Source organism: Petaurus breviceps, unplaced genomic scaffold (assembly GCF_028583685.1).
Source record: "Petaurus breviceps papuanus isolate PSGF00001 unplaced genomic scaffold, PetGlider_PUasm1.0 115, whole genome shotgun sequence".
NCBI classification, from domain to species: domain Eukaryota; kingdom Metazoa; phylum Chordata; class Mammalia; order Diprotodontia; family Petauridae; genus Petaurus; species Petaurus breviceps.
The window spans coordinates 8,012,206-8,038,951 of NW_027185612.1; the positions used below are offsets into that span (position 1 = coordinate 8,012,206).

Genomic DNA, 26,746 nt, shown 5'->3' on the forward strand with positions numbered 1-26,746 from the left:
CTTAGGGCATGTACATGTATATGGCATTTGTCTTTTGTTTGATATCTAAATTCCCCAAGAGGTCACATAGCTCTGGGGTTATTCAGAGAATGGGACTTTAGGTATTTAATGAAAATTGTAATTATTTATGAATTCTCTGACTTCATTTTAGTGCATTAGATGCCCTAGTGCAACTTCCACTATATTGGACACATGTGATCTCATCCTTAGCATTTTATAGAATCCTGTCTTACAGCTGCTTTCACTTCCTTCCATTAGAGAATTTCTTTCAAGTCCTCCCAAAGATAGACTTTCTCATTATAGATAAGGTAAAATTTGACAGGGAGAACTTGAGTGACTTCTCATTTGTAAAATAAAAGTTCTGCTAAGTTTTTTTTTTAAACTTTCCTTTAAGAATGAATCTGGGGAAAACCTACTCATCCTCCTCAACTTTTTCTCAAAGGTAGTTGTTCCTGAAGTAGCAGAATGAAATTTCAGAAAGAGGGACACTATTAGTTTTCAATAAAAATTTCAGACTGCTACGAAAGTACATTACTACTTGAGTTTCTAAGCTGGATTTGCTGAGATTTTAATTAATTTACTTTAATTATTAATTTTTTATTTGCATGCCAGTATTATTCTAGATTATCCATTCTAATATATCTCTTAAAAAGTACTAAGTAAATCTTTATACACTGAAAGACTGTGGTTGAAAATTCCAAGTAGCCAAGAATCTCAAATTCAAATTCCAGTAGACTTGACTCAAACCTATATCCTTTGAACTTATATAAATTGAGTACTATGCTAGGTAACTTTAATTTTTTAAGTGAATTGAATTAATAATTAAATTTAATTAATTGCTGATTTTTATTTGAATGCTCTTAATCTTATAAACATTTTTAAGTACTCTTCTTTGAATGAACTGAAAAGCATTTTGAACCATCAATATTTCATCCTTTGGAATTTTGATATTGTTGATCTCTTCCCAAATTATCCATGAGTTATTCAGCACTTTTATATGCATATACATGTATGCATGTGTGTATATGTATGTATGTATGTATACACGTATATGCATATATAAGCCATCAGAATTCTTCTTTTCATATTTTAACATAGATATTAGGTTTTTCTCACTTAATGGAGCTCTTAAAAACCTCTAGCACTCATATTTCTCTTTAGGGTTAATTATCTTTTAAAAATTTTATTGACACCTTTTATTTACCTGCCAGTATTATTCTAGATTATCCATTCTAATATATCTCTTAAAAAGTGCTAAGTAAATCTTTATATACTGAAAGACTGTGGTTGAAAATTCCAAGTAGCCCAGAATCTCAAATTCAGTTCCAGTAGACTTGACTCAAACCTATATCCTTTGAACTTATATAAATTGAGTACTATGCTAGGTAACTTTAAGAATTACCTTTAAAGGGGCGGCCAGGTGGCTTAGCGAGTAAGAGCACTGGCCCAGTGTCGGGATGACCTGGGGATCGAATCTGGGCTCAGATACTTAGCACCATACCCAGAAATAACTGGCCGTGTAACCTTGAGCAAGTTACTTAACCCCAATTGCTTTTAAAAAAAAAAAAGAATTACCTTTAAAATTTTAGCTCTCTGCAGACATTAAAGGTTGTGTGGCATATTTCGTATAAATAAGTATTTGCCCTGGAGTCTAGTTAAAAATCCTGAGGAATAGAATTGGATTCTCTCAGTACAGTGCACTAGTGTATTACTCATTTTATAGAAATTAAGGTTGTTGTTGTTTTTTTTTTTAAGCAATCGGGATTAAGTAGCTTGCTCAAGGTTACACGGCCAGTTATTTCTGGGTGTGGTGCTGAGTATCTGAGGCTGGGATTTGATCCAGGTCATCCCGACACTGGAACCGGTGCTCTTACTCGCTGAGCCACCTGGCTGCCCCTAAGCAATTGGGGTTAAGTAACTTGCTCAAGGTTACACGGCCAGGTGTTTCTGGGTGGGTGTTGAGTGTCTGAGCCCAGGATTCGATCTCCAGGTCTTCTCAACACTGGAGCCGGTGCTCTTACTCGCTGTTCTACCTGGCTGCCCCAATTAAGGTTGTTTTTAAAAAATCTACTCAAATGATTTTACTTGTTTATCTGTAAATGCTGAAATGATCTTAGAAAATCTCTTAGGACTAAAGTTTTTAGCAGTCGGTTTTTATTATAAGCAATTCTTTAATTCAGAAGTAAACCATTTCATTTTGTTGATTTTTTTTTTTCTCCTCATCTTCCTCCCTAGCACTCTCTGTCTTGTGACCATTTCACTTCTTATTGGTACCTTTATGAGAAGGGAAGTGAAACTAAAAGTGGCAAAGGAACCATATGGCAAAATGTCTGAGTTTAGTTGTTTCTTGTCTACCTTTTTATCTGTCATTTTGGCTTCTTCATAGGCTTGGGAAGTTTTATTGAGGCCTGAAAAGTTGTACTGATCAGTTACCTATCTCCGGCTTCATGTGAATGTAGAACATATGTCTGTCACTAATCTGGCATTGTGGCATAGTGAAAACAGCATAACACTGGGCATCAGGACACCTAGGTTCTAGTTATTGACAATATTTCTAGTAAAATTGGGTTCATAATCTTGAAAAATACATCTGGCAGGTATAGTATTAGTTGATCTCTTCCTGTTTATTTTCCTGCTTCTCATCTTGGTGTTTACATTGAGCCAGGCAGTTTTGTTATTTGCCTCAATATGAAAGTACCTCAAAGGCTGAATTAGTTTGTTGACTACTTGACATCTTTGTCATTATTTGTAGATTTTTATTGTCTTTATTACCAAATAAGAGAAATAGATATATGCAGGTTTATTTGTCACATGCATAAGTAGAGCTTCAGAATATGAGATTCCTTTATGAAAAAATCTTTTTTGTATTTCATTGTTATATCTGTTGCCATCCATTTGTGTAAAAGTACATATGCAAATGAGTAAGTAAAACCTATCCCACTGTCTTTATATCAGTGATTTTACCTTGGGTAATTGTTAACCCACTTTTGTAAACATTTTATAAACAGTTTGTAAGGCATAGTGCTTTCTTCATTAAACTGACTTAGAGATGTTTTTTCTTCACTTTTTAGATTCAGTGGACGGATTTCAGTGAATTTTAGGAAGTGTCATTATAAGTTTAGAAATGTTCTTTTGCCATAGAGTAGTGTAACAGCTATTGGTTTAATGCTTAAACCTGTCATTTATTGATACCTTACACAAGGGTAAGAGGTCTGCCCATATTCCCCTCCCTCCCTCCCTCCCTCCCCCCTACTGCCACACACACACCCTCCCTAATGTTATTTTGGATAATTAAGAATTATATTGACTCTTCTAAATACTTGTCCCTATTTGTCTCCACCCACATCTTGAGACCATTCTTTCTCAAAAGCAAGAACATTCTAGAGGCCTCCTGCCTCAGTAGGTAGTTGGCCCACCATCAGTTTTGATGTTTGTTTCTGGAACTCAAACAGCTTATCTTCTGGTCCCTAGATTTTCCAGAACCTTTCTAGTACCTCAGCCTCATTATTCCATTTTTATCTAGGCTTGAGGTCATAGTTGGTCATTATTTTCCATGATCCTAAATAGTACTTTTAGTATAATAAAGCCTGATGTTCTGTTAGCCTTTTTAATAGCTGTATTATATTATTCATTATTAACTCATGGTTTTGTCCATATGAATTGCTGTCCTGGGACTTTTTGTCTTGTTCTTTGACAGTTGAATTTTTGAACCTAATTGTAGAACTTTACTTTTTATCTTGTGAAATTTAAAGTTACTGATTTTATCCCAGCATTCCAACCTGTCAAAAAACATCTTGAATCTTGATCTTCATATATCATGTTAGATAGCTCTCCCAAATTTGATTTGTCCAGATCATTTATAGAGCAAGCCAGTGCAGCAAACATTTATTAATAACCTACATTTATTCAAGCTGCTGGATATACAGAGGCAAAATGAAAAACCATTTATGTCCTAAGGAAGCTTCCATTCTCACAGAGGAGGGGAGGAAGATCACATTTAAAGAGTCAGAGATCATGAACTACTTACAATTAAGAGAGATTAGACAAGGTTTCCTGAAAAGGGTAACCCACAAATTGAGATTCAACTAAAGTTCTAAAAGTAGAGGGGAAAAGAGATTATGTTCTGGATATAGGGACAGGGCAAAGACACAGGGGATGAGAAAAGGGACAGAGCTAAGTTGACTGCATTGTAGAATGCCTGAAACTTGGAAAGATGTGTTGTAGCCAGATCATGAAGGGCTTTAAGTGCCCAAATAATACCCTTTTATTTTAGAGGCATTGGAGAGTTTTTTGACTAGGGTTGTGTATATAGGGCAAAAGAAGGAATTGAGTAAATGATTAGCAGACAAGTGTCTCTTAAGCCCCAATTTAGGAACTAAAACTGGAAACATGAGTAAAGAAAATACTGATTGTTATAAAAAATGATTATAAATCTAGAGAATCCCCTAAAGATTAACTAAATAATTTTAGAGTCCCTAAGAAAAAATGAATTTTTCCACTGGGACTACATAAATATCTAGTAAAAATAAAGCAAGAGATAAAAAAATGAAAGGAAGCTCTTGAAGAAGGAACTGGAAGAATTAATAGGATAGAAAATAAAATGATAAAATTCACACAAGAAATGGAGCCCTTGTAAAATCAGAAAATCCTTGAAAATCAGAATAGACTAAACAAATCAGTGTCTCAAAAGACAGGTAATAATATAACAAAAGAAAAGACTGGAAGAAAAGAAAATGTAAGATAACTTATTTAAAAAAAAACTGAGAAAACAAAAAAACCATGATTTTTTATTTTAAGACTGCACACTATGTGTTAAGAAATCGTTATTGAAAATGGCTCAGATCTCTTAAAACCAGAGGAGAAAAAAGATAAAAAAGTTAGCAAGAATCCACCAGTCTTCTGGAAAGAATCATAAATTAAAGAGTACCAGGAATGGCATAGCCAAAATTTGGAGCTCTACCATCAAAGTAAAAATATTGTAAGCACCCAGAAAGAAGCAATTAAAGTGACTAGGAAATAAGATCTACAAGACCCAGAAGCTGCTTCTGAAAAGATGTATTCTTTGTTAGCATTGTAGTACAGAAGTGAGGGCCATCTCCAGTTGTCCTGGTCTATATCTTGCCACTGTATCCAAATTGCTCTTGCATAGCCCTCCTTCACTTAAATCCAATTCACTTGTATAAGTCATAGCATTTTCTTGTTGTCATAGTCCTCTTCGAGAATGAAGGACAAGCAAGTCCAGAAATTGCATTGAAAAAACAACACGTGACAACATTCCAAAAAGCAAAAGATCTAAACTTACAAACAGTAATTTAACCCCAAACTTTATATAATCCTAGAGGGGAATAAAAATGATTGTTAATGTAGTGAAGGTCATTCAAGTATTCCTGATAAAAAGACCAGAGGAGACAGAAGACCACATGTTTGAAAGGCAAACACAGGACTCCAGAGAAACTTACAAAGTAAACTTATTTGAACAATTAAAAGGAGCTGTATGAAGATGTGACATTCTAACAAGGGGAGAAGAAAGAAGTATCCCCTTAAAAACTTAATGTCTTCAAAGGGTATTGTGGGAATTAAATTTTAAAAAACAGATGTCTTGTGTGGGGCATGGTTATTTTCTTTTTTTGCTTTTTTTTGCTTTTTGGGGGGCAGTTGGGATTAAGTGACTTGCCCAGGGTCCCACGGCTAGTTTTTGTGTTAAGTGTCTGAGGCTAGATTTGAACTCAGGTCCTCCTGAGTCCAGGGCCGGTGCTCTATTCACTGCACCACCTAGCCTCCCCACGTGGTTATTTTCTAAGACTGAAAAGGGGAAAGAAAAGATGAGGTAAAAGGAAGAAGGGATGGAACCTGTTCTTTTTTTATAATCGGAGTTCATAAGAACATATAAAATCTATGCACTATAACCATGGAGGAAGGTGCAGAGTGGAATGGACATTAGATAATGGTGATGCTGATAGTAATAGCACATATAAAGATCCTTCTTTGTGCCAGGCACTATGCTAACACCCTTTTCTGATATCTCATTTGATCCTCACAAGAGCCCTGGGAGATACGTATTATTATTATCCCCATTTTACAGTTGGGGGAATGGAGGCAAGCAAATGCCCAGTGTCACACATCTAATGAGTGTCAGAGATCACATTTGAACTCAGGTCCTTTTTTAGGCCTAGTGGTCCTATGGACCATCTGACTCCCTCTCAGATGAACTTCACTGTGTCAAAGGCAAAGGAGAATTTAACATGCAGAGTTTAGTATTGAACTTTATCAAGCTCAACAGAACAAGCCATAATTGAGGGAAGGCATCAAGAGTGGGGGCCAGAGATTTGGTGGTGAAGACATAAGATAATACTGAGAAGGGAGTACTTACAGGCAGAACAAGCTTCTTGAACCTGCATAGGTGGATATAAAGGGGGAGTGGATAAAAGTTAAGAACCAGACTCGAACAGAGTGCTTTGATTTGCCTTTAAGACAATCAGGGAATGGCTGAACAAATAGTGTGATGTGAATTTAATGAAATAATACCCTATACCAGACGACAAATCGCCATTTCAGAGAATTCTGGCTAGTATGAACTGACAGAATGAGGTGAATAGAACCACAAGAACAGTTTATGCAAAGACAACAACATTGTAAAGAAAAAAAAAATACACTTTGAGAGACAGTAATGACCAACCACGTTTCCAAAAGACCTAAGGTGAAACATGTTATCTGCCAGCTCACAGACAGATAATGTGTACAACATGCAGAGCCATACATTTTTGGACATGGCCACTATTATAGTGAATCATTTTCCTTGACTATTTGTTACAAGGTTAGGGTACCCCCCCTTTCTATTTTTAGTTGTTAGGGAGAGGAGTAGGGCAAGAGGTTAGCAGTAGTGATGCCGAAAAAGAAAAAGAACCACTGTAACATTTTTTTAAGTGCAAAAAAAGAGAACAGAAGAAAAATAAGGGCACACAGATGACCGGACAGTTTTAAAAGTAATATATAGAATTTATTATGTACTTTTTAAAAAGCAAGCATAATAACATTGTCATTTATAGTTTTATGTAGTGTTTTTGTTTTGTTGTTATGCTTAGAAACACTTGTTTCTATTTAAAAAAAACTTTGCTAAGGAAAAATGTAGTGTAAATATGAACTTAATAAGTAACAAATACATGCAAAGTAATTAAATACAGTATAGTTTGGGAAGGAGGACACTGGGAGGGGGAGGGAGGGTAGTGTATATGTGATATTGTGTGTGTGTTAGAGAGACAGAGAGAAACAGAAATCAGTAAAGGTTTCATGCAGAAGATGGTACCTGAGATTCATTTTAAAGGAAAAGAAGGGTAGAGGTGGAAGGAAGAAGGGAATGCATTTCAGGCATGTGTAGTGGGAAGGTAGAGATAGGAAATAGAGTGCCTTGTATAAGGATCAAATTGAGACCAGTTTGTCTGGATTGTAGAATGAGGGAGAAGTAATGAATTGCAAAGAAGTTAGAAAGATAGATTGGTACAAGGATTTTTGTGTATGGCTTTTAAAACTTAACAGGGGAGTTTATATTTTATTCTAAATGGAAACCATTGTATTTGATTAAGTAGGGCTAGTCCCCTAGTTAGAGCAACACTTAAGTAGAATTACTTTGGCAAGAAAGACTTGAGGCAAGCAAGACTAATTAGGAGACTATTGCTGTAAATCTAGCCAACTTGTTGCCAAATCTTGTTTATATCTATACAATATCTCTCCTATCTGTCCTCTTCTCTCCATACAGCCACTATCCTAGTTTAGGCTAGTTCATCTCTTTGCAGTATCCTCATAAGCAGTCTTTCTGCCTTGGCTCTTCCTCACTCTCTCTGTCAGACAGTATTTATTAAGCACCTACTATATGCTAAGCACTGTCCTAAATTCTGGGGCCCCATCAGAAAGTAAAAGATAGTCTGCTTTCAAGAAATTTGCAATATACAATCAACTGTGTATAACAGGATATATACAAGTAAATTGGAAAGAATAATGATAATAGCTAACATTTATAAAGCCCTTGCTATGTGTCAGGCACTATGCTGTCAGTAGGAGGGAAGATGTTTTCAAAGATTGCAGTAGGCTTCCTGTAGAAGATAGAATTTCAGCAGGGACTTGCAGGAAACCAGGAAGCTCCATCATCTGCACAGTACTAGAAGTGATTTTTCTAAAGCATCCATCTGAACATGTCAACTCCCTTTCTCTTCTCTCGTGATCTTTAGTGGATTCTCTTTTACCCCCAAAATCAAATGCAGACTTTTCTGTTTGACATAAATCCTTTCACAACGTAGCTCCTTCCTAATTTTCATCTTACCTTGTACATTACTGCCCCTCATGTACTATATCATCCAGGCTTAGCCACTAGCTATTCCTCACATATAGTAACGTGATGTTCCATTTCGCATCTCCATGCCTGGAATGTACTCTTTCATCACTTCTGCCTTTATCAATCTCTGTTTTCCTTTAAACTTGAACTAAAATACCACATTCCATAGGAGGGATTTCGTGGTTCCCCAAGCTGCTGGTACCTTCTCCTTTAAGGTTACATACATATGTCTCCCTTATTAGAATGTAAGATTATTGAAAGCAAAGACTCTTTTCTTTTTTCTGTGTATTTCCAGCTTAGCACAGTGACTAGTTCATAGGCACTTATTGTGGTTCTTTGATTGATTGATTTAGAACTTTGTGGAATTATGATGTCCAGTCTCCTTTTATTAAAAATGAGGAACCTGAGATGCAGAGAGGTTAAGTGTCTTGTCCAAATCATACATGGTTGTTGCATAGTAGGTTGCAGGCTAGGATTTGAACCAAGATCCTAAGGCTACAAATCCAACATTCTTTTCATTCAAAATAGGAAAATTTGAAGGACTGATTGGTTTTGTTGGAAAGATAATAAGTTCAATTTAGTCATGATTAGTTTGAGATTCCCCCAGGATATCTACTTGGAGATGTCTTATAGGGATTTGGTGAGGTCCAGCCGAAGCTCAGGAGAGATTATTGCTGTATATATAGATGTGGAAGTCCTATGCACAAGAATCATTGAGCTGATGAGATGAGACGAGACGAGACGAGATGAGATGTGAGAGAGAGGCAAAACCATACCCACACCTAAGCCTTCCAGGATGCAAGTGGAATCCATCTACTTTTAAAGCATGGGACATAGATGATGATTCAGCAAAGGAGATTAAGGAGTAGTCAGACGAGTAGAAGAGCTGGAGCAAGCAGTGTCCTGAGAATCCATATAGAAGCAAGTACCAGAGGGAGGAAGTGACAACAATGTCAAGTAATACCAAAGATATCAGAAAGAATAAGAATTAATGGGGCATCTAGGTAGTGCAGTGAATAGGACACCGGCCCTGGAGTCAGGAGGACCTGAGTTCAAATTTGGTCCCAGACAGTTGACACACTTAGTAGCTGTGTGGCCTTGGGCAAGTCATTTAACCCCAATTGCCCTGTCTTCCCCCTCTCCCCCCAAAATGAGAACTAAGAAAATACTGCACTATCTAGCAATTGAAATAATTATAACTACAGAAAGTAATTTCAGTGTAATAGTGAAACTAGAAGGCAAAAAGTGAAAGGGAGCAGAAAGGCAACTGATATAAATATTTTTTCTCAGAGGTTGGATATTTGTTAACAGAGGAGGAAGATATAAGATACTAAGTTTGAAAAGGTAGTAGGAGCCATGCAAATGTTTTTAAGAGGTTGAAGATCTGGATTTATAGGAATCTTGGAAGGAACAAGTAGACAAAGATTGAAGGTTGGAGGGATGTGAAGCAGTGATCAAAGCAGCAAGCTCTTGGAAGGAGTAGAAGGGGGAAAGGGATCAGAGGCAGAAACATGGCTGGGGGGGGGGGGGGGGGTGTTGGCCTAAGCCAAAGACTAGAAAGATCAAATGAATAGCAAATGGAGAATGATGCTGAGGGGTTTTGAGGTGTACCTTTAGCAAAAAAAGAGGTAGTAGGGCAAAGGCCTCTGGCATGTTAGTAGACACCGGATCCATTGTTGAATCAGGCTGTCAGTAAACTCTTTGACTAGATCCAGTTGGTGATAACTTACCAGTAACACCATGTAATTTCCAACATAAATAAACAAATACATGAGCATGCATACAACCTAGACTTTTCACATCAACAAATTCAGAATTTTATAAACTGGCAAACAGTTCATTCAAAAGACACTGAAGTTACTGGTCTTTATTTTAGTTTTCTCCCCAGTTTATTTTAGTCAGGTGTAGGCATTTGATAATATGACTGTTGAATTGTATAGTTTGGAAGAAGTGTAACTCAGTAAGGCTCACCTAAAGCTAGTAATGTTCTTTGGGGAGTGTGTGTGTATGTTTGTGTGCACATTATTTTCTGAGCCATTGCAGACTTTTCACAAGTTATTTGTTACCTACAAAAGTCTGAGTTTACTTTAGAGAAAATTAGTATGGTTAGTAAAATAATTTGAAGTCTTGCATTCTAAGAATCAGTCATTAAGTTGGAGGAACCACACTAGGTTCCACCACACAGGAAGACCAAAAAAGAAGCAGTCTTTGCCCTTGAGGCAATGGCTTTTTTTTAAATTAGACTTTTGACTATGAAAGGGAAGAGAAAAAGGAGCTTTGAGAGAAGAGTAAAGTGAAAGTTTCTCTAGAGGAGGAGAGACCAAGGTATGTTCACTAAGTAACTGGGAAGAAGTCAGTAGATAGGAAGAGGGTTATTAATATTGTAGGGGGGGAGTGGTTCAAGGGGTAAATTTAGAGTCAGCATGACATGGGGGAAAGAGCCCTGACTCCTTAGTCAGACAACCCCAGTTGGCATCCCAGTTTTGGTGCTTAATATTTTTGTGTCTTATCACCATATAAATTTAATTGATTAAATTATAATGTTTTTAATAGACTTCCAAATGAATTACAAAATTCATTCTTCATATAAATGAAAAACTTTGCCCATTGTTTATTGATATATATTTATATATACACATGTCTAAATGCATGTATATAAATATACTTGATGAATTCTAAGGTCTAGAATAGTTTCAGTTGTAGCATAAAGACTTTAGTAATGGCAGAAATACGTAGGTATTGAAATTCCCAGTAGATTTTTAGCAAGCAGTAGTGAGTGAAGCAATATTGTTTTTTTCCAGTATACTCTAATAAAAATAAAATTATGATGTATGAAATATTGCATATAAAAGCATAGCACGGGTGTTTCTACTATCTTCAATTTGTGTTAAGTGATTTATATTAGATGATAACATGTTTCTTAGTGTATGAAAAAGTTTATAGGTAAGTATATAGTCTCATTTGTAAAGTACATTTCATCCTTGGTTACTACTAATGTTCATCTCTACTGATTTATTTGCAATCATGAAATGACTTGGTAGCTGTCTATTTTTAAAACTTTGTGGTATTTTAACTTGATATACTGGTTGAAATTAATATATTCACTTTCTCTGCTACCAGTCACATACCTCTGAGGACAGTTATACAGTGGTGCAGATTGGATCTACCAGAGGTTACTTAATCCAATATTTTTATTCTTCTTTAATTATTTTACCACTTTTGCTGCATTTGTTCTTCCATACATTTTCACTTCAAGCTTCCTTTACCATCCCTCCTCTTCTTCCTAGAGAGCATTTCACTTCTCAGTTTGAGAAAATCAAAACAGTTCATCATAAGCACCTTTTTCTCTTCATGGAATATAGCACTTCAAAATGTTGGTTTACCTTCCCCAATTTTCTAAGAGCCCCTGGTCTCACTGCTGATGCCCACACCCTTCCTCTGTCCTATCCTCATCCATTTCATGAAATCATAGAGCTATAACCAGAAGAAACTCCAGATATCAAGTAGTCCATCTCCTTCATTTTAAAGAATTGGAAACTGAGGCACTCAGGGAGATTAAATGACTTACCCAAAGTTACAGAGATAGTAAGCATCAGCCGTGGGATACCAACTAAGGTTATCTGACTCTAAAGACGCTAAAGAGCTCTTTCCCCCATGTCATGCTGCCTCTCTAAATTTTCCCCTTGGATCATTTTCCCCCCTACAATATTAACCTTCCTGTCTACTGACTCCTCTGTTACTTCATGAATGAGCACACCTTGGTGTCTTGGTCTCACCTCTTCTTGAGAAACTTTCACTTGACTCTACTATTCTTTCAGAGCTATTGTCCTGTTTGTTTCTTTCCTTTTACAGTCAAAAGCCTTTAAAAAAAATCCATCTATACTCATTGCTTCTATTTCCTCTCTTATTCATTGCCCTCCTGCTCTGGCTTCAGACCCCACCACTAAACTGAAAATGTCTTTTGTGTGGTTACCACTGATCTTTTAACTGCTAAAATACAGTGATCTGTTTCTTCATAATAATTTCTTTTGTTCTCTGCATTCTTTGAAACTTTTGACAGTTTCTCTTGGATACTGTATCTTTACTGAGTTTTCATGAGAATACTCTTGTCTAGGTCTTCTACCCATGTGGTAGATGAAATGACTATGTCCTTACTGGATCATCACCCACTCCCTACCCCCTAAGTTATGAGACTCTCAAAGCTCAGTCCTGACTCCTTGGTGATTTGAGGTCTAGTTATCTCCATGCAGGTAGATCCCAGATGTGTATTGTCTAGCCCTTTTCTCTCTGAGCTCCTTTTCTGCATGACTTAGTGCTATTGAACATCTCTAACTGAATATCCAGCAAGCAAAGCAAACGAAACATGTCCAAAGTGAAACTCCTTCATTTCTCCCTAAACATAGTCTTCTTCTAAACTTTCATGTTTTTGTTGAGAGCACTAATATCTTTCCAGTTATGTAATTTCTAGGTTCATAATTGTAGAAATTCCCAGCTCTTCTCTTTCCCAAATGCCCCCCAATGACAAGTCATTTGTAAAGTCGTGCCAGTGTTACCTCTGTAGCTCTGCCCACCCCCAGTTCTCTTCTCTCAAGTTACACAAATCATTGTCTTGTTTCAGGTCATCATTACCTCTTATTGTAGCATCTCTCTAATTTGTCTGTCTATTCCTAGACTGACTTTTTCAGTACATCTTAAAAGCACAAGACTGACCATATCACTTGCTTGTTCAAGAATCTTTAGTGATTTCCTGATTCTTCTGGAATAAAATGCAAACTCCTTGGCTTGTCATTTATTGCCCTTCTTTCTTGAGCCTACCTGTCCCGATGTATAGTCCATATATAGTCCCCCTTTCATATATTGCCTTCCAGCCAAACTGGCTTACATACTCTTCCTCAAATCTGTCATTCCATCTTCTGACTATTTCTTGGCCTGGGTGGGATGGCTTTAATGCCTGAAATGCAGTCTTATCTTACCCCTTTCCTCTTTGTTTTCCCAGCTTTATTCACAATTCACCTTACTTGTTATTCCACTTAGGGTTCATTCCCTTCGGAAGTTATCATATTTTTACTTATTTTTTACATGGTGTGTCCCTTAAGACTCTGCTTTTGCAAAATGAAGCATTTAGGACTATACGATCTCTAAAAGTCTTCCAATTGTAATTGCTTAATATAAAGCTGAATCTATAAATAACATCCTTAATAGCTTAATTATTTAAAAAATCCTTTTTCTTAATTTACTAAGTATGTAACCAATGGGACAGGTCACCTAACCACCCCAAGCCTCAGTTTTCTCATCCTTAAAATGAGATAATAATAATGCCTACCTCACACAGTTGTTATGGGGACCAACTGAGATAATATACACATGTAAAATTCTTTGTAAACCATAAAATGTGCTATGCATGTTAGCTACTATTGTTGTTAATCAATACATTTTATATTCACTAAATATAATAATTTGGTTTTTAAAAATTATATACATTTTCTAAAATATCCATATGGTTTTATTAAATATTTCTAATTTTTTTCTACAAATTGATTTTTTTTATTGAGCTAAAGCTGCTTCATTTCTATAGCTTAGAGTTGACTAAATAGATGGCAAAGAATAACATGGTTAAGAAGATAAATGTCAGGAGCATTTTCTGAAGTAGACATCCAGCCTTTTGGATTAATGGGAAAGAAGGTCAATAATTGCATGGATTTCAATAAGCTTGGGAAAAGTAGTATTCCTGTGGTACAACAATGATATTATATTAAAACAATGAATTCTCTTCTAGATATACTATTTAATATTATGGCATCATTGCCCATTTTGATTGCCTACTCGTACGGAATATCAAAAATAACTGATAAATCAATTAATACTTTCAGAGAAAAACTTTATATTCTGTGTGAATTTTCATGCTTTTTCATAACTTAGTTTTTTTTTTCCTTTGTTTACTAGGTTCCTCCAGAATTTCCGCAACATACTCCTGGGCCTGTTCCTACCAATTTCAACCAGCCCCCACGGCTTCCTCTCCAGGACCAATGGAGAGCCCCGCCACCTCCTCAGGACAGAGACCATTTCTTCTTAGGAGGTACATCAATAAGAAGTTATATAATTTCAAGTAGCCTTGTAAATATAAAAAGTCTGCTTGATATGTTCATAGTATTACCTATAGATATATTTTGTTTTAATTCAGTTCATCCAAGCATCAGTATCTGGTATTTTTTAAATTACAAGATACTCAGTTTTGCTCCAGTAGCTTTAGCTGAGGAAAGTCTTATTTGGGGGATCTGAAATTTATAGGACATTGATAAGAAAGGGATGAGTTGATAGAAAATGTCCAAAAAATTATTCATTTTGTTTATATTTAAAAAATTCAAATGTATGATCAAGAAAAAAATGAATCACATAAGGCAACATAGAACCTTTAAAGAAAAAGTAACAGAAAAATAATTATAGTAATATGTTAAGCTGTATATTTGAATTTAATTAGTTTATACTGATTATTTTAAAAGAAAAAAATACTCAGTGACATGATTTGGTAGGAAAGGGTAATCTGTGCCTTTTGAGTCTGAGTTGAATTTTCAGTCCTGTAGGATCAAATTAACATAGTTCTGTTTCATCTTAAAATGGTACTAAGAAGTTCATATTCTCTATCAAGAAGATAATATGCTTGTAATATCATTTAGTTTCAGGAGAACCAAGGTTCCCGAGCCATCCTTTGTTTGAGCAACGAAGTCCTCCTCCACCACCACCACCTCCCACGATTCTTAACAGCAGTCATCCTGTTCCTACCCAGAATCCCTTGCCTTTTACTCAGCCTGGACCAGCATTTAATCAGCAGGGACAGCAACCAGTATTTCCCAGAGAAAGGCCTGTACGACCAAACATTCAGCCTCCAGGTCCAGTAGGGATTCTTCACTTCAACCAACCAGGCTCTGCAAATACACGGCCTTTCATTCCTCCCAGACAACCATTCTTACCTGGCCCAGGACAGCCATTTCTTCCAACACACACACAGCCTAACATGCAGGTATGGAAGATGAGTAAAGTAACTTCATTTAAAACAAATATAGATAAAATTGACATTTAGAGCCATATATGGCTTGCTGTGGATATTGAGAAAATGATTAGCCTCATAATAAAACTAAGTCTTATTAATACATTATTTGCCATACTTACAAATATAATCTGTGTCCCTATAATTTAACTTGTGGAAGTAGTATTTGAAAATTGAAAGCAATGACTTGTCTTTGGAAACAAACAAATTAATGTTAAGATTTTATTTTACTGCAAATTAAATTAGATTAGAAATTTTTGTTCTGTTCATCATTGTAATTATTTCTTGAATTAATTCTGAGAGGATTGTGAAGTTGTTATTTAAAATAATACAACTAAAGGATATACTGGAAAGATTTATATGTATTCTGGACAAGAAATGATAATGCTGTTAACTTACTGTTATTATTTGAAAGTCTTGAGTGCCCTCTGCTGATAAAAATGAATCTTGAATTTGATATATAGCCCTGTATTTATAGGGCCTTTCTTACAGAAGAATCTTCTTTTTTCCTTCAAGTTCACTCTGAAAATATCAGAGAGATGCTGTATGTTTGGTTTCTAGGAGTTCAACCTCTCAGCACATTTTTTAGATTCAACAGGCATGAATACTGAAGAACTAAATTTATCTTACTTGAAGAAGAACCAACTTTTAGTAATACTAATGTAGAGATCATTTTTTATTAAATTTTAAGGTAGTAGTCTGGCATAAATGAGAGTCTATTTACAGTCATCATAGTGGATCTTAAAATGAAGCTTTTTTAGGATCATCCAAAGTTTGCCCCCAATAGATTAGGTTTTTCTAAGAAATTGCTGCTAGAGTATAATAAATGAAAATATGTTTCTTAAAGTGTTTTCCTTTTTTTTTCACTGAATTACGAAGGGACCCTTGCATCCTCCATTACCACCACCACATCAACCCCAGCCTCAGCCTCAACAGCAGCAGCAGCCCCAACATCAACAGCAACAGCCCCAGCATCAACCACAACATCATCAGCATCAGCCCCAACACCAGCCCCCGCTTCAGCCCCAACACCAACCTCCTCACCAACCTCCCCATCAGCCTCCACCCCAGCATCAGCCTCCACACCAGCCCCAACATCAACCCCAGCACCAACCTCAGCACCAACCACCACACCAGCCTCAGCACCAACCTCAGCAGCATCAGCCTCAGCATCAGCATCATCATCACCTTTCTGTCCCACCACCACCTCTGATGCCCATGTCTCAGCCACCATTTAGGCCTCACATGCAGACTTCTCAGCCCCAGCAAAATAACAATAGAATGCAGTGCCCTCAGCGACAGGGTCCAAGACATGTAAGTATAATTCAATATTTTGAATTCTTTTTTAAGTCATATAATTTAAAACAACAGTTTTTCTGCCGTAATTTAAAATAGTCATTGACATACAAACTTTTATTACATTTCTCCTAAGTAGATTTCCCACCCTGATTAGCTACCCATTTATGATATTCAGGAAACCGATGGCTTCCATTATGTGTGCATGCATATGCATGTATGTGTATGTACATGCTTGTTACATATGTATATGCAAATGCAACACACATATACACATAAACTTTTTCTGAAGAAAACTATTGCTTTTGTGGTTATTTTGTTGCTTCAGATTTTTTAAAGAATGGCTGTACATGGATTGATAGGTCAAAAATAGACTATTAGAAAGCTATTATATACTTTTTAAGTAGTCTCTACTTTTGTTTAAGGCTTACAGTTTTGAACATTTACATTGTACTACTATTGTAAGTGTATATCACCTTGGTCTCTGCATATAAAACAATACAAATATTTCTTCGTAAATAAAAGGTGTATATTAGCAATTCTTACCTCTGGAAGAACTAATAGTGTTCAAAAGGAGAGAAGGCTATTTGATTTCCTCTGTCAGGAACAAGAAGCAGTGTGGTTAATGGAAAGGATACTGAGCTTCCATAGAGATACCTGGGTTCTATAGTTTTAGATCTGGCATAGATTTGTTGTTGCCTTTTAAAAAAAAGTATTGGACCACTTTGAGCTATAGTGTTATGATCTATGCCTACTCTTTAAAAGCTGCCCCTTTATCCCTTCAGTAAATGTTGTGGGGCTATAATGGGCAGGCAGACTATTAAGTTCCATAACTTTTTTAAAAGAGTGGTAGAAAGCTTTATGAGTTCTGTGTGTAAAACATGAAACCTGAATAATCTCAGAGCTCAACAGCTCTTAAGAGTCTACTATATGAAATGCACTAAAATGCAGTATAAAGAATGAAACTTATTATTCCTGTTCCCGTTGGTTAAAAAATGCTGTTTCACAGAGTTTCCCATCTCCCTCAGGAATCTTCTGGAAACACCCTTTATTTGTATGATTTTTGTCATTATTAGGATCAGAGATCTAGAGATTGAATTGACTTCATTTTGCAGAAAGGGAAACTAAGGCCCCAGGAGGTTGTGATTTTTGCAGGGGTCTCATAGATAGCAAGCACAGAGGTGGGATTCAAATCTAGATCCTCTTAACTCCAGATTCAGTGCTCTTTGCAAGTACAATTCCTCCTCCTAAAATATAATCCCTGTTCTAAGATGTGATTTCTCCCCTTCCTTCTGTCCTCAGATATCCTCTGTTGGCTTTATTATTCGTGTGTGTGTGTGTGTGTGTGTGTGTGTGTGTGTGTGTGTGTGTGTCTGTCTGTGGTGTTTTCCATTTCAAAGTATGTCCTTTAGAGCAGTGATATCAAACTCAAATGGAAATGACACCCCTAAACTGTTCCTAAGCATCACTGCAGGCTGTTTCTTGAATTAGAAAACCACATATTAATATAATCTATGTTTATATTATTAAAGATTTCCCAATTATATTTTAATGTGGTTCAGTCCATGTTCAAGAGTGTTGCTGGATCATGCCATGGTCTGTGTATTTGAAACCCATCTTTGGAGTGTTTTTCCTCTTCTAAGAAACATATCTCTTTGGAAAATTACCATGTGTACGAGGTGCTTTTTGTCTTGTTTTCTGCCAGTGTCAGTGGCCATTTTATTAAAATACCCATCAATGAGGTTCATCTCTTGTGATGGTCAGCTTTTTTTTTTTAATACTAAATGAACTTTAAATCACATGTTTAAAGCTGACAAATTAGCCTTTCCAATTTAGATAGAAGTGTGAGCCCATCATTGAAAATATCTATACTGGCTGGTCTGACACTCTGGTTACATTGTCTCTCTTGCTGCAGCTGTCAGCTGGTACTGCATAAGTTTTAAAAACATAGCTGGAAATCCCTTGCTTGCATAGAATTACAAAATATTTATGTGCTTCATTAGGTCAGAGATTTCAGAATTTTGGGTAAATTATAGTGTAAACAGTGAGTTTGGAGGTTAGGAGAATCTACTCTGATTGTAGTATTGTTTTCTTGTTTATGTACATTTTTTTGTTCTTTTTCACAAGTATCTATTTCTGATTAGAAATTATCTTTTTTCTTATGACAGAGTGCAGCTTCACAGAATGTTGTCAAGCGGCCAATTCAGCAAATGCAGCCAACTGCTCCAAGAAATAGCAATTTGCGTGAATTACCAATAGCACCATCCCATGTTATAGAAATGAGTAACAACCGTTGCTCCTCTACACCTGCAGCACAAGTGAAACCAATTACAAGCACCCCACCCCCTTCAAGATCTGTTGTAGGTGTCAGGACCCCACAGGGAAAGACTGAAATGAAAGTTAAACCAGTCAGCCCTGTGGTTCAAGCTAAAGTAGAAGTAAAAACAGAACCAGAGGTAAGAATTTTGTTTTTATATGTTTCTGCCTTTCAAACCCCAAACCTTATATTCATCTATATTCAGTCCTTCATTATCTTGCTTCCCCCAAAAAGATCCTGCCACTTTTTCCTGAGCTATGTGGTTCAAGAGTTAGTCCTGTCCTTTCTTGTTATTTATTTCTTGACCATCTAACCATTAAGCAATGACAAGCTTGCTAATCACTAGGACTAGTTTCTGTCTTGACTGCTTTCCTGTATTCTGTCTATTCAGTTTTCAAACTTACTTCCCTAGGAGTGGTTCTATCAAAGCAAAGTGAATATCTAGGTAACTTTGATTTTGCCATTCACTCTCAGACCACTGTGGCTTCCTGTCACATTTAGCTAAGGTTGAGACCTCGAGGATCTCCCTTTTGTTCCCCTGCAAAGACATACTTCTGCAGCCAGATCTCCTTTCACTATGCACCCCATCCTTGGACATCCATCTTGTATGCAATTTGGAAATTCCCTCCTTTATTCAAATACCCCATGAGATTTGTTTTCATAAAGTTAGAGGATAGATGGGACAGCTGTAAGGAGCCTTGGAAACCATCTAGTCCAGATTCCCGTCATTTACATTTCTTTCCTGACTATTGTAACTAAAAGTGAATCAATGATATATTCTCTACCTTCACCTTGTCCAAGTTTGTAATTCTTTTGAATCACTTTAGACCGTATCAAATGACACACCTTTCACCTATGTGTAGCTATTCCATTTGATTCCCATATTTGTGCAGTTGGTTCCAATGTCTTCTTTTTATGTATTGTGACACTGAACATAGTTTTAGCCACCAGTATAATTACTTGGTTAAAAAAAAATTATTGGTGATATTTATGTAGCTAAGTAATGTATAATTATTTATACAGAAAGAATAAATGTGGTATAAAATAAATGACCTCAATGTTCCAAATTTGGAATCTTATATGTCCTATGAATTTAAATCTTGCTTACTGATTTATTTATTTACAGGGATGCATTTGGAGGAGAAAGAGTGATTTTGTGGGAGTTATGGGATTTACTTAATTTGGAGGGGCTGACATAGATGTAGTTATGTTAGGTAGTCTTTACGTGACAAAGGTAGTTGATATATCTTTAATTTTTTATTTAGTAACCTTTATATGCATTAGCAAAGTTGAGTGCCAAGGCACTTTGAATGAGACCAATAGCTCCTAAAAGTCATTTGAAATTTGTCCTGCTGACACAGTTAAATTTCTGTTTCTATCAAAGATGTCTGGTGACATCGATTCAAGGCTAGCACTGAGAATAATGTATGAACAGTGTTTGATGTCTTTGGATTCAAGACTCTAGGAAACTACTAAAATTCTTTTTTATTTTTTTCCTTAGCCTAGAACTTTGGGAATCTCTATTGCTTTTTGAGCTTTGTTGATCTTTATACAGTTAATAATATTTTTATATCAACTAGTGACTTTAATTCAGCTCATGTGAATGAGAATAGTTTTTTTTGGTTAAAAAATTCTCTAAGGACCTATTTTAGCAATTTTATGGTACTTATCACAGATCCAAAAATCTAATTTTCAGAATTAAATTTTCTGTACATATATTTTATTTGTGCTTCATGTTAGTCTCTTTTACCTTCAGCTGTTAAGTTTAATATTCATAACATCTTCATGGGAGAAGATGGGCATTATTTTGCTTGTTGTAAAGCTAATAAACAAGTATGTAATTAACCAGATTAACAAAATAAGTTGGTTATTATTTGCTTTGTAGAAATAATTCTTAACTTTTATAAAAGGTTTCATCAGATGATTACTTTAAATTACAAACTGTGTTAGTATATTAGGATAGTTTGATTTAGAAAAATTTAATTACCTATATAATCGTAATTTCCCTGTAAGATTAACAAAGTAAACTCGGAAACTTCTTTAAGAGGTATAATTGCAAAGAAAGAAATATATTAGAATAAATAAAAAATAATACTACTTGTGTAATAGCTCACGATGAGAGTGATGACCTGAGTGGCCATTAGACTTTTTTTTCCTAGCTGACTCTTTTTCGTAACTGTTCTTTTGGAGTAGTTTATCTTGATGACAAATATTTATATAATTCTACCAATTTCACAATACTAGTTTAGTCAATTGTTCTAAGGAAATTTTTATTAGAGTGTTCAGTAGTAAGTGCTAAAGGCAGAATTTCAGGACTAAATAGAATTATGAGCAATCACTTAACTATGAACATAGATGTTAGTTTGGGTAGTAAATACCTTAATAGCTTAATAATGTCTTAATATTATCTGCACTAACAGAAGAGGACAACAGCTCCCAGGCAGCATTATTTGTATTTGATGTTAAAAAATTAATATTCCTATTTTTTTATTCAGGTTAATTTTGCCATTGGCTTCACTTCCCCAAACTTGCACCAAAGATTGATAGTGATGGGGGCCGGTAGTCGAGGTGTGGAATGAAGCTAATATATTGTTGTGACTGATTGACAAACAGATAATTGAGACATGATTGACAGTTCTCATTGCAGTGTAATCAGAACTATCTCATACCCTCAGGGAATCAGTTCTTCTGGATAGCTGAAGAATTAACCCCTTGAGCACAAACATGTCTGATGGAAGTCTTTTTAAAATGTTATCATAGACTTCTATGCTTTCCTAAGACAGCGCACTGACTGTCCATGCTTTAAACTTTTTCTTGATAATGATTCAATATCAACACTATTAATGTAACTTGCTGTACTTTATTATAGTAGAGTAATAAAATAGCTTTTTTTAGGAGCCATTGAGGTGTGTAGATCTTGTCACCATATTCCCAGATAGCCCTAGGCCACTTTCTTTTCTGCTTTTAATAGTTTTTCTGTTGCCCTTCTGTCACCTCTCATTTTTTAGGTTTACCTTACTTCCTCCTTCTTATTTGCTGTTTCTTATCTGCTGTGAGCTTCAAAACTGGAAAATTAGTCTTGTTAGAATTGTGTTTTAAGTAAGAGTAAATAGACCTTTGGCGAGAGTGAATGAAATGCATAAGGTTTATTGTCTAGATATTAATTTTACTTGCACAAAGATTTTTTTACTTTCCTCATTCTTGACTATGTTTCAGATATGTGTGGTTGCCAAATAGATAATGGATGGATAAGGTGGTATTTTTTGATGTATACACAAGGGGGGAAATGTGTATTTTTTTTTTTAAAGAAAATATATAATCAGAATACATTTCTTTAAATATTTCCTGTTTCATTTTCTCATTAGTATTTTTTTGAGAGTTGCAAAACCTCTACAAAGGTTATTTGAGACACAATATAGTGATTTCAGAAAGGCCTTCGACTAGAATATTAAAGGATTCCATATATACCATTAATATTCCAACACTGCATTTGGCAACATTTTGATTCTGAAGAGAGTGCATGAGTTCAAGGTCAGAGAGATTGACTTGTGCTGTTCATTATAACCAATTATTGTGTGACAAATGAGTTTGAGATCAGCCTGAAAATTCTGTAAGAAAAATCAATAGTTCTAATCAGGGCCTTTCAGGTCATTTAGTACCCTACCTTTTGTTAGTTTGTCAGAAAAGAGCAAGATAAAACCTGTGTGTGACAGCGGATTGCCTTGGTATTGTTGCCATTTCCATTTGAAACATATTTTGATAACTTAAATGAGTACTTTAATTGGTTTCAGAAACTTCTAAATGAGTAGAAATTTACATGATTTCATTTTTAATATTCTGATAAGATTCCCAAATTAGCTTTAGCTAGGGTTCCTCCCCCTTCCAGAGGCAAGGAAGTTATATTTAAATGGGAAATAAATCCTAGGAAAAAATCTTAAAGCAGATTTTAAATGGTTTTACACAAATAATGAATGAAGGTTTGGGAAAGATATGTTTTCTTAGTAGTTCTGATTGGTTGTTTGGATTGGCCCACATGCATTTCACTATATTAACAAAAAATGTGTGTTTCCTATTTAGTTTCCTGATGAAGATGAAGAAACCAGGTTGTATCGTTTAAAGATAGAAGAACAAAAACGTTTAAGAGAAGAAATCTTGAAACAAAAGGAATTACGACGGCAGCAGCAGGCTGGTGCTAGAAAGAGGGAATTACTTGAAAGACTTGCACAACAGCAACAGCAGCCTTATACCCCACAGCCCCCAGTACAGCAGGAGGAACAAACGTCACTCTCACCCACTAATGGGAGTCCACTGCTACCTTATCCTGGTGCACAAGTTAGACAAAATGTAAAAAATAGACTTCTTGTAAAAAAGCAAGACATCACTATTACAAATGTTCAGCCCAAAACTTCAAATTTTGTACAAGCTGGTGCTACTTTGCAATACCAAGGACAACTAATGAAACCAATGAAACAGTTGAGACAGAATAGAACAGTACCTCAAACTCAGCCCCAGCCATCTCACAAAGTACTTCAAACAAAGCCTCCTGACATGGACGAATTGCCAACCCCAACACAGACTACTAGAGTGGCATCAATACAAGGCCAGCCCCAGGAAATGAAACCTGGAGTGAAAAGAACGGTCATGCAGCGGGCGAACAGTGGTAGTGGAGATGGGCCACATGTCAGCTCCAAAGTCAGGGTGATTAAATTGTCAGGAGGGGTAAGTTTACGAATTTTGTGAGTGTTTCTCTTTGGTTTGGGGTTTCATTTAGCGCAGTCCTAAAATACACAGAGAACTTTATTGAAGAAAATAAAAAAATTGAGTGAAATAATTTGCCTCTGTTATAGTCATGTGAATCAGCTTACCTACTTTTTAGTTAGTTAAAAAAAATTTCTATTAATCCCAATTCACATTGGGTTGCTTGTGTTTTGCTTTTGTATTTTAATGAATATCAATATGATATGCCTAGGGCAGAGAGAAAAATTAATTTGTTATATCTTTAGATCCAGTGAGCCCAAAAATTCTTGAAGCATTCTTCCAAACTGAAAAGGGGTAGTATACTTAGGGTCATCTTATTGTCCTGAACTTCTTTCTCTGTCACATCCCTAAAAAGAAACAAACAAAAAATGAATCATAAGACTGTAGAATCTGTGGACTAAATTGATTTTAATGTATAGGTGATTTCATCATGGCTTAGGTGGGAAGGGTTATATTCTTTTTCAAAATTACTATATATGTCATTTTGACTTTTGAACAGTATTTAGTGATTAGTTTCACTATATTCCTGCCAAATAATTTAGATAGGCTTTTTTTGTAGTATCACAAAATAAGGTCCCTTTAGATATGAAAAATCCCATTGTAAGAAGTACCTACGTGTATAAAAATTGTCTTTGTCCTTTTTAGAAGATCCAGAGTAAAGGCATATTTCAATCTAGTCTAAGTAAATTTTCCAAAACATTCTGTCTCTGAGCTTTTTCTTCATAAGTCAGGTTCTATAATAAAAATACTTGATTATATATCATTGATGTAAAAAAGAGAGCAAGCTAGACTACTCAAAATTTTTTCTTTTTAATCAAGCTATTAAATAATAATTACTTTCAGCTTTTCTTACCTTTTTGAATTGTAAACATTTGCACTATCCAGACAGAAATTAAGTGCCCACAAAACATAATTAATAAAAAATAAAATAATTCAGAAGTTAGGTTGACATTGCCTTCCTCTTTCTCTTTACTGGATTCAAAGTACTTTTTTTTTAAATTTCAAATACTCTTGATAATAGTTCTATTTCATCTTTAGACCCCAAAGACTGAAAATATGTTTGTGTGTTTAAGTAATGTGTGTATTGCAACAAAATTGATAAAATACTATAAAGGAATGTTACCAGAATTTTTGCGGCCGAATTCAGTATTCTGAATTAACTTAATTCACACTTAACATTAATTGTGGTTCAAAACATTGATAGTTTAATATTTTTTAGTTTTAATTATTTATTTTAAACATTCTTTTCTTTGTAAATTTTGAGTTCCAAATTTTCTTCTACCATATCTCACCCATGGAGAAGGCAAGCAATATGGTATTAATTATACATGTGAAATTACGCAAAACATTTCCACATTAGCTGTATTGCTACTCTTTTCTCCCCTTAACCGTCCGTACCTTTCCCCCCTCCCCCCAAATAAAGGGAGAAAATTATACATCAGTTTTCATGCGGAGTTCATCAGTTCTCTCTCTGGAGGGGGACAGCATTTTTCATACTGAGTCCTTTGGAATTGTCTTGATCAGAGTAGCCACATCTTTCACAGTTGATCATCATTACAGCACTGCTATTTTTCTGTCCACAGTGATTTCCTGGCTCTTCTCACTTCACTTTGTATCAGTTCATATAGATCTTGCCTTGTCTGAAACCACCCCCCTGGTCATTTTTGAATAGCCCAGTAGTGCTCCATCACAAATCATCTGCCAAGACAGCTTGTTCAGCCATTCCCCAATTAATGAACATCCCCTTAATCTCTGGTTCTTTGCCACCTCAGTTTAACTTAACAAATACTTACTGAGCACTTTATGCAAAGCACTGTATAGGGTATATGTCAAAAAGATAAATAGTCCCTGACCCCAAAGAACTTAACAGTTTAATAAAGGCAAACAACTACTCCACAAATAATTATAAAACAGGGTAGATACGAGCAAAGTAGATGCAAGCAAACTCTTGGACAGTCTTGTGTTCCAGAAGGGGAAAGAGATTAAATTTGAGGGAAGGGGTGGGTTCAGGTGATTTTTCCCGAAGATAGGCATCATTTCAGCTGTCTTGGAAGTATGAATGGAATTTCTTAAAAGAAATAAAAAGGGAGGACATCCGGGCAGAGGAACAAGAAATCCACAGGAGCAATCGATAAACATTTATTAAGCACCTCTTGTACCAGACACTGTTCTAAGCAATACAGATACAAAAAGAGGCAAAAGACATCACTGCCCTCAAAGAGCTTATAATCTAATGAGGGAGACTATGTACAAACACACAAAAAGTTAACTATATACAGGATAAATAGGAAATAATTAACAGAGGAGCAGAGTTGGAGATGTGTATTGTTTGTTCATGGAAGAACTAGTAGTCCAATTTGAATGTAGCTTAGAATATATGTTAGAGAAGTAGTGGAGGCAAGACTAGAAATGTAATTTGGAGTCGTTACAAAGAATTTTGAATGTTATACTGCGGAATTTAGACAACACTAAGTAGCAAGGAAATATTGAAAAATTTTGAAGAGAACAATGATGTGACCTTGGATATGCTTCTGGATAACTAATTTGGCCAAAGAAATAATGGAAGATTCATTAAAGGGGAGAAAAGTCTCCAGGAGGCCATAAATCACTTTAGTAGAAAATAGGAAGGAAAGGGTGAAAGTAGGAGATGTTGCTAAGTTGTAATTTCCAGAACATGGTGACTTGGTGTTTATGAGGGAGGGAATATTCATTAAAGATGACTCAAATATTTGAGCATGAGTCATATTTTTTTATAGAATTAAGAAAGTTAGGTGGAAAACCTGGTTTGGGGAAAGGACAAATGATGAGTTAATTTGAATTGATTTGTTGAGTTTGAAGTGCCAGTAGGACATCGAGATGGAGATGTTCCTCAGACAACTGTCAGTATGGAGCTAGCTGAGCAAAGATGTCAGAGCTAGAAACAGAGATTTGGTAGTTATCTTCATAGAAGGTCTGGGCATCACTCAGATCATCAATTAAATGTGGAAATAGAGGAGAGGACGGA

At 35.7% G+C, this 26,746-nt stretch overlaps 1 protein-coding gene and 1 long non-coding RNA gene across 9 annotated transcripts in view; both read left to right on the forward strand.

Annotated features, from left to right (window-relative positions):
* Window positions 1–26,746, forward strand: part of LOC138158349 (uncharacterized) — a 1,179,890-nt gene that overhangs the window by 215,106 nt on the left and 938,038 nt on the right. The window lies entirely within an intron of this gene.
* RBM33 (RNA binding motif protein 33) overlaps window positions 1–26,746 on the forward strand; it is a 173,129-nt gene that overhangs the window by 91,163 nt on the left and 55,220 nt on the right. For all 8 annotated transcript variants that reach the window (XM_069084477.1, XM_069084429.1, XM_069084437.1 and 5 more), the window contains 5 exons: window positions 14,270–14,402; window positions 15,001–15,344; window positions 16,251–16,685; window positions 18,836–19,123; window positions 23,062–23,703. In XM_069084477.1, coding sequence (XP_068940578.1) covers window positions 14,270–14,402; window positions 15,001–15,344; window positions 16,251–16,685; window positions 18,836–19,123; window positions 23,062–23,703 — 1,842 coding nt within the window. The remainder of the gene's footprint in view (window positions 1–14,269; window positions 14,403–15,000; window positions 15,345–16,250; window positions 16,686–18,835; window positions 19,124–23,061; window positions 23,704–26,746) is intronic.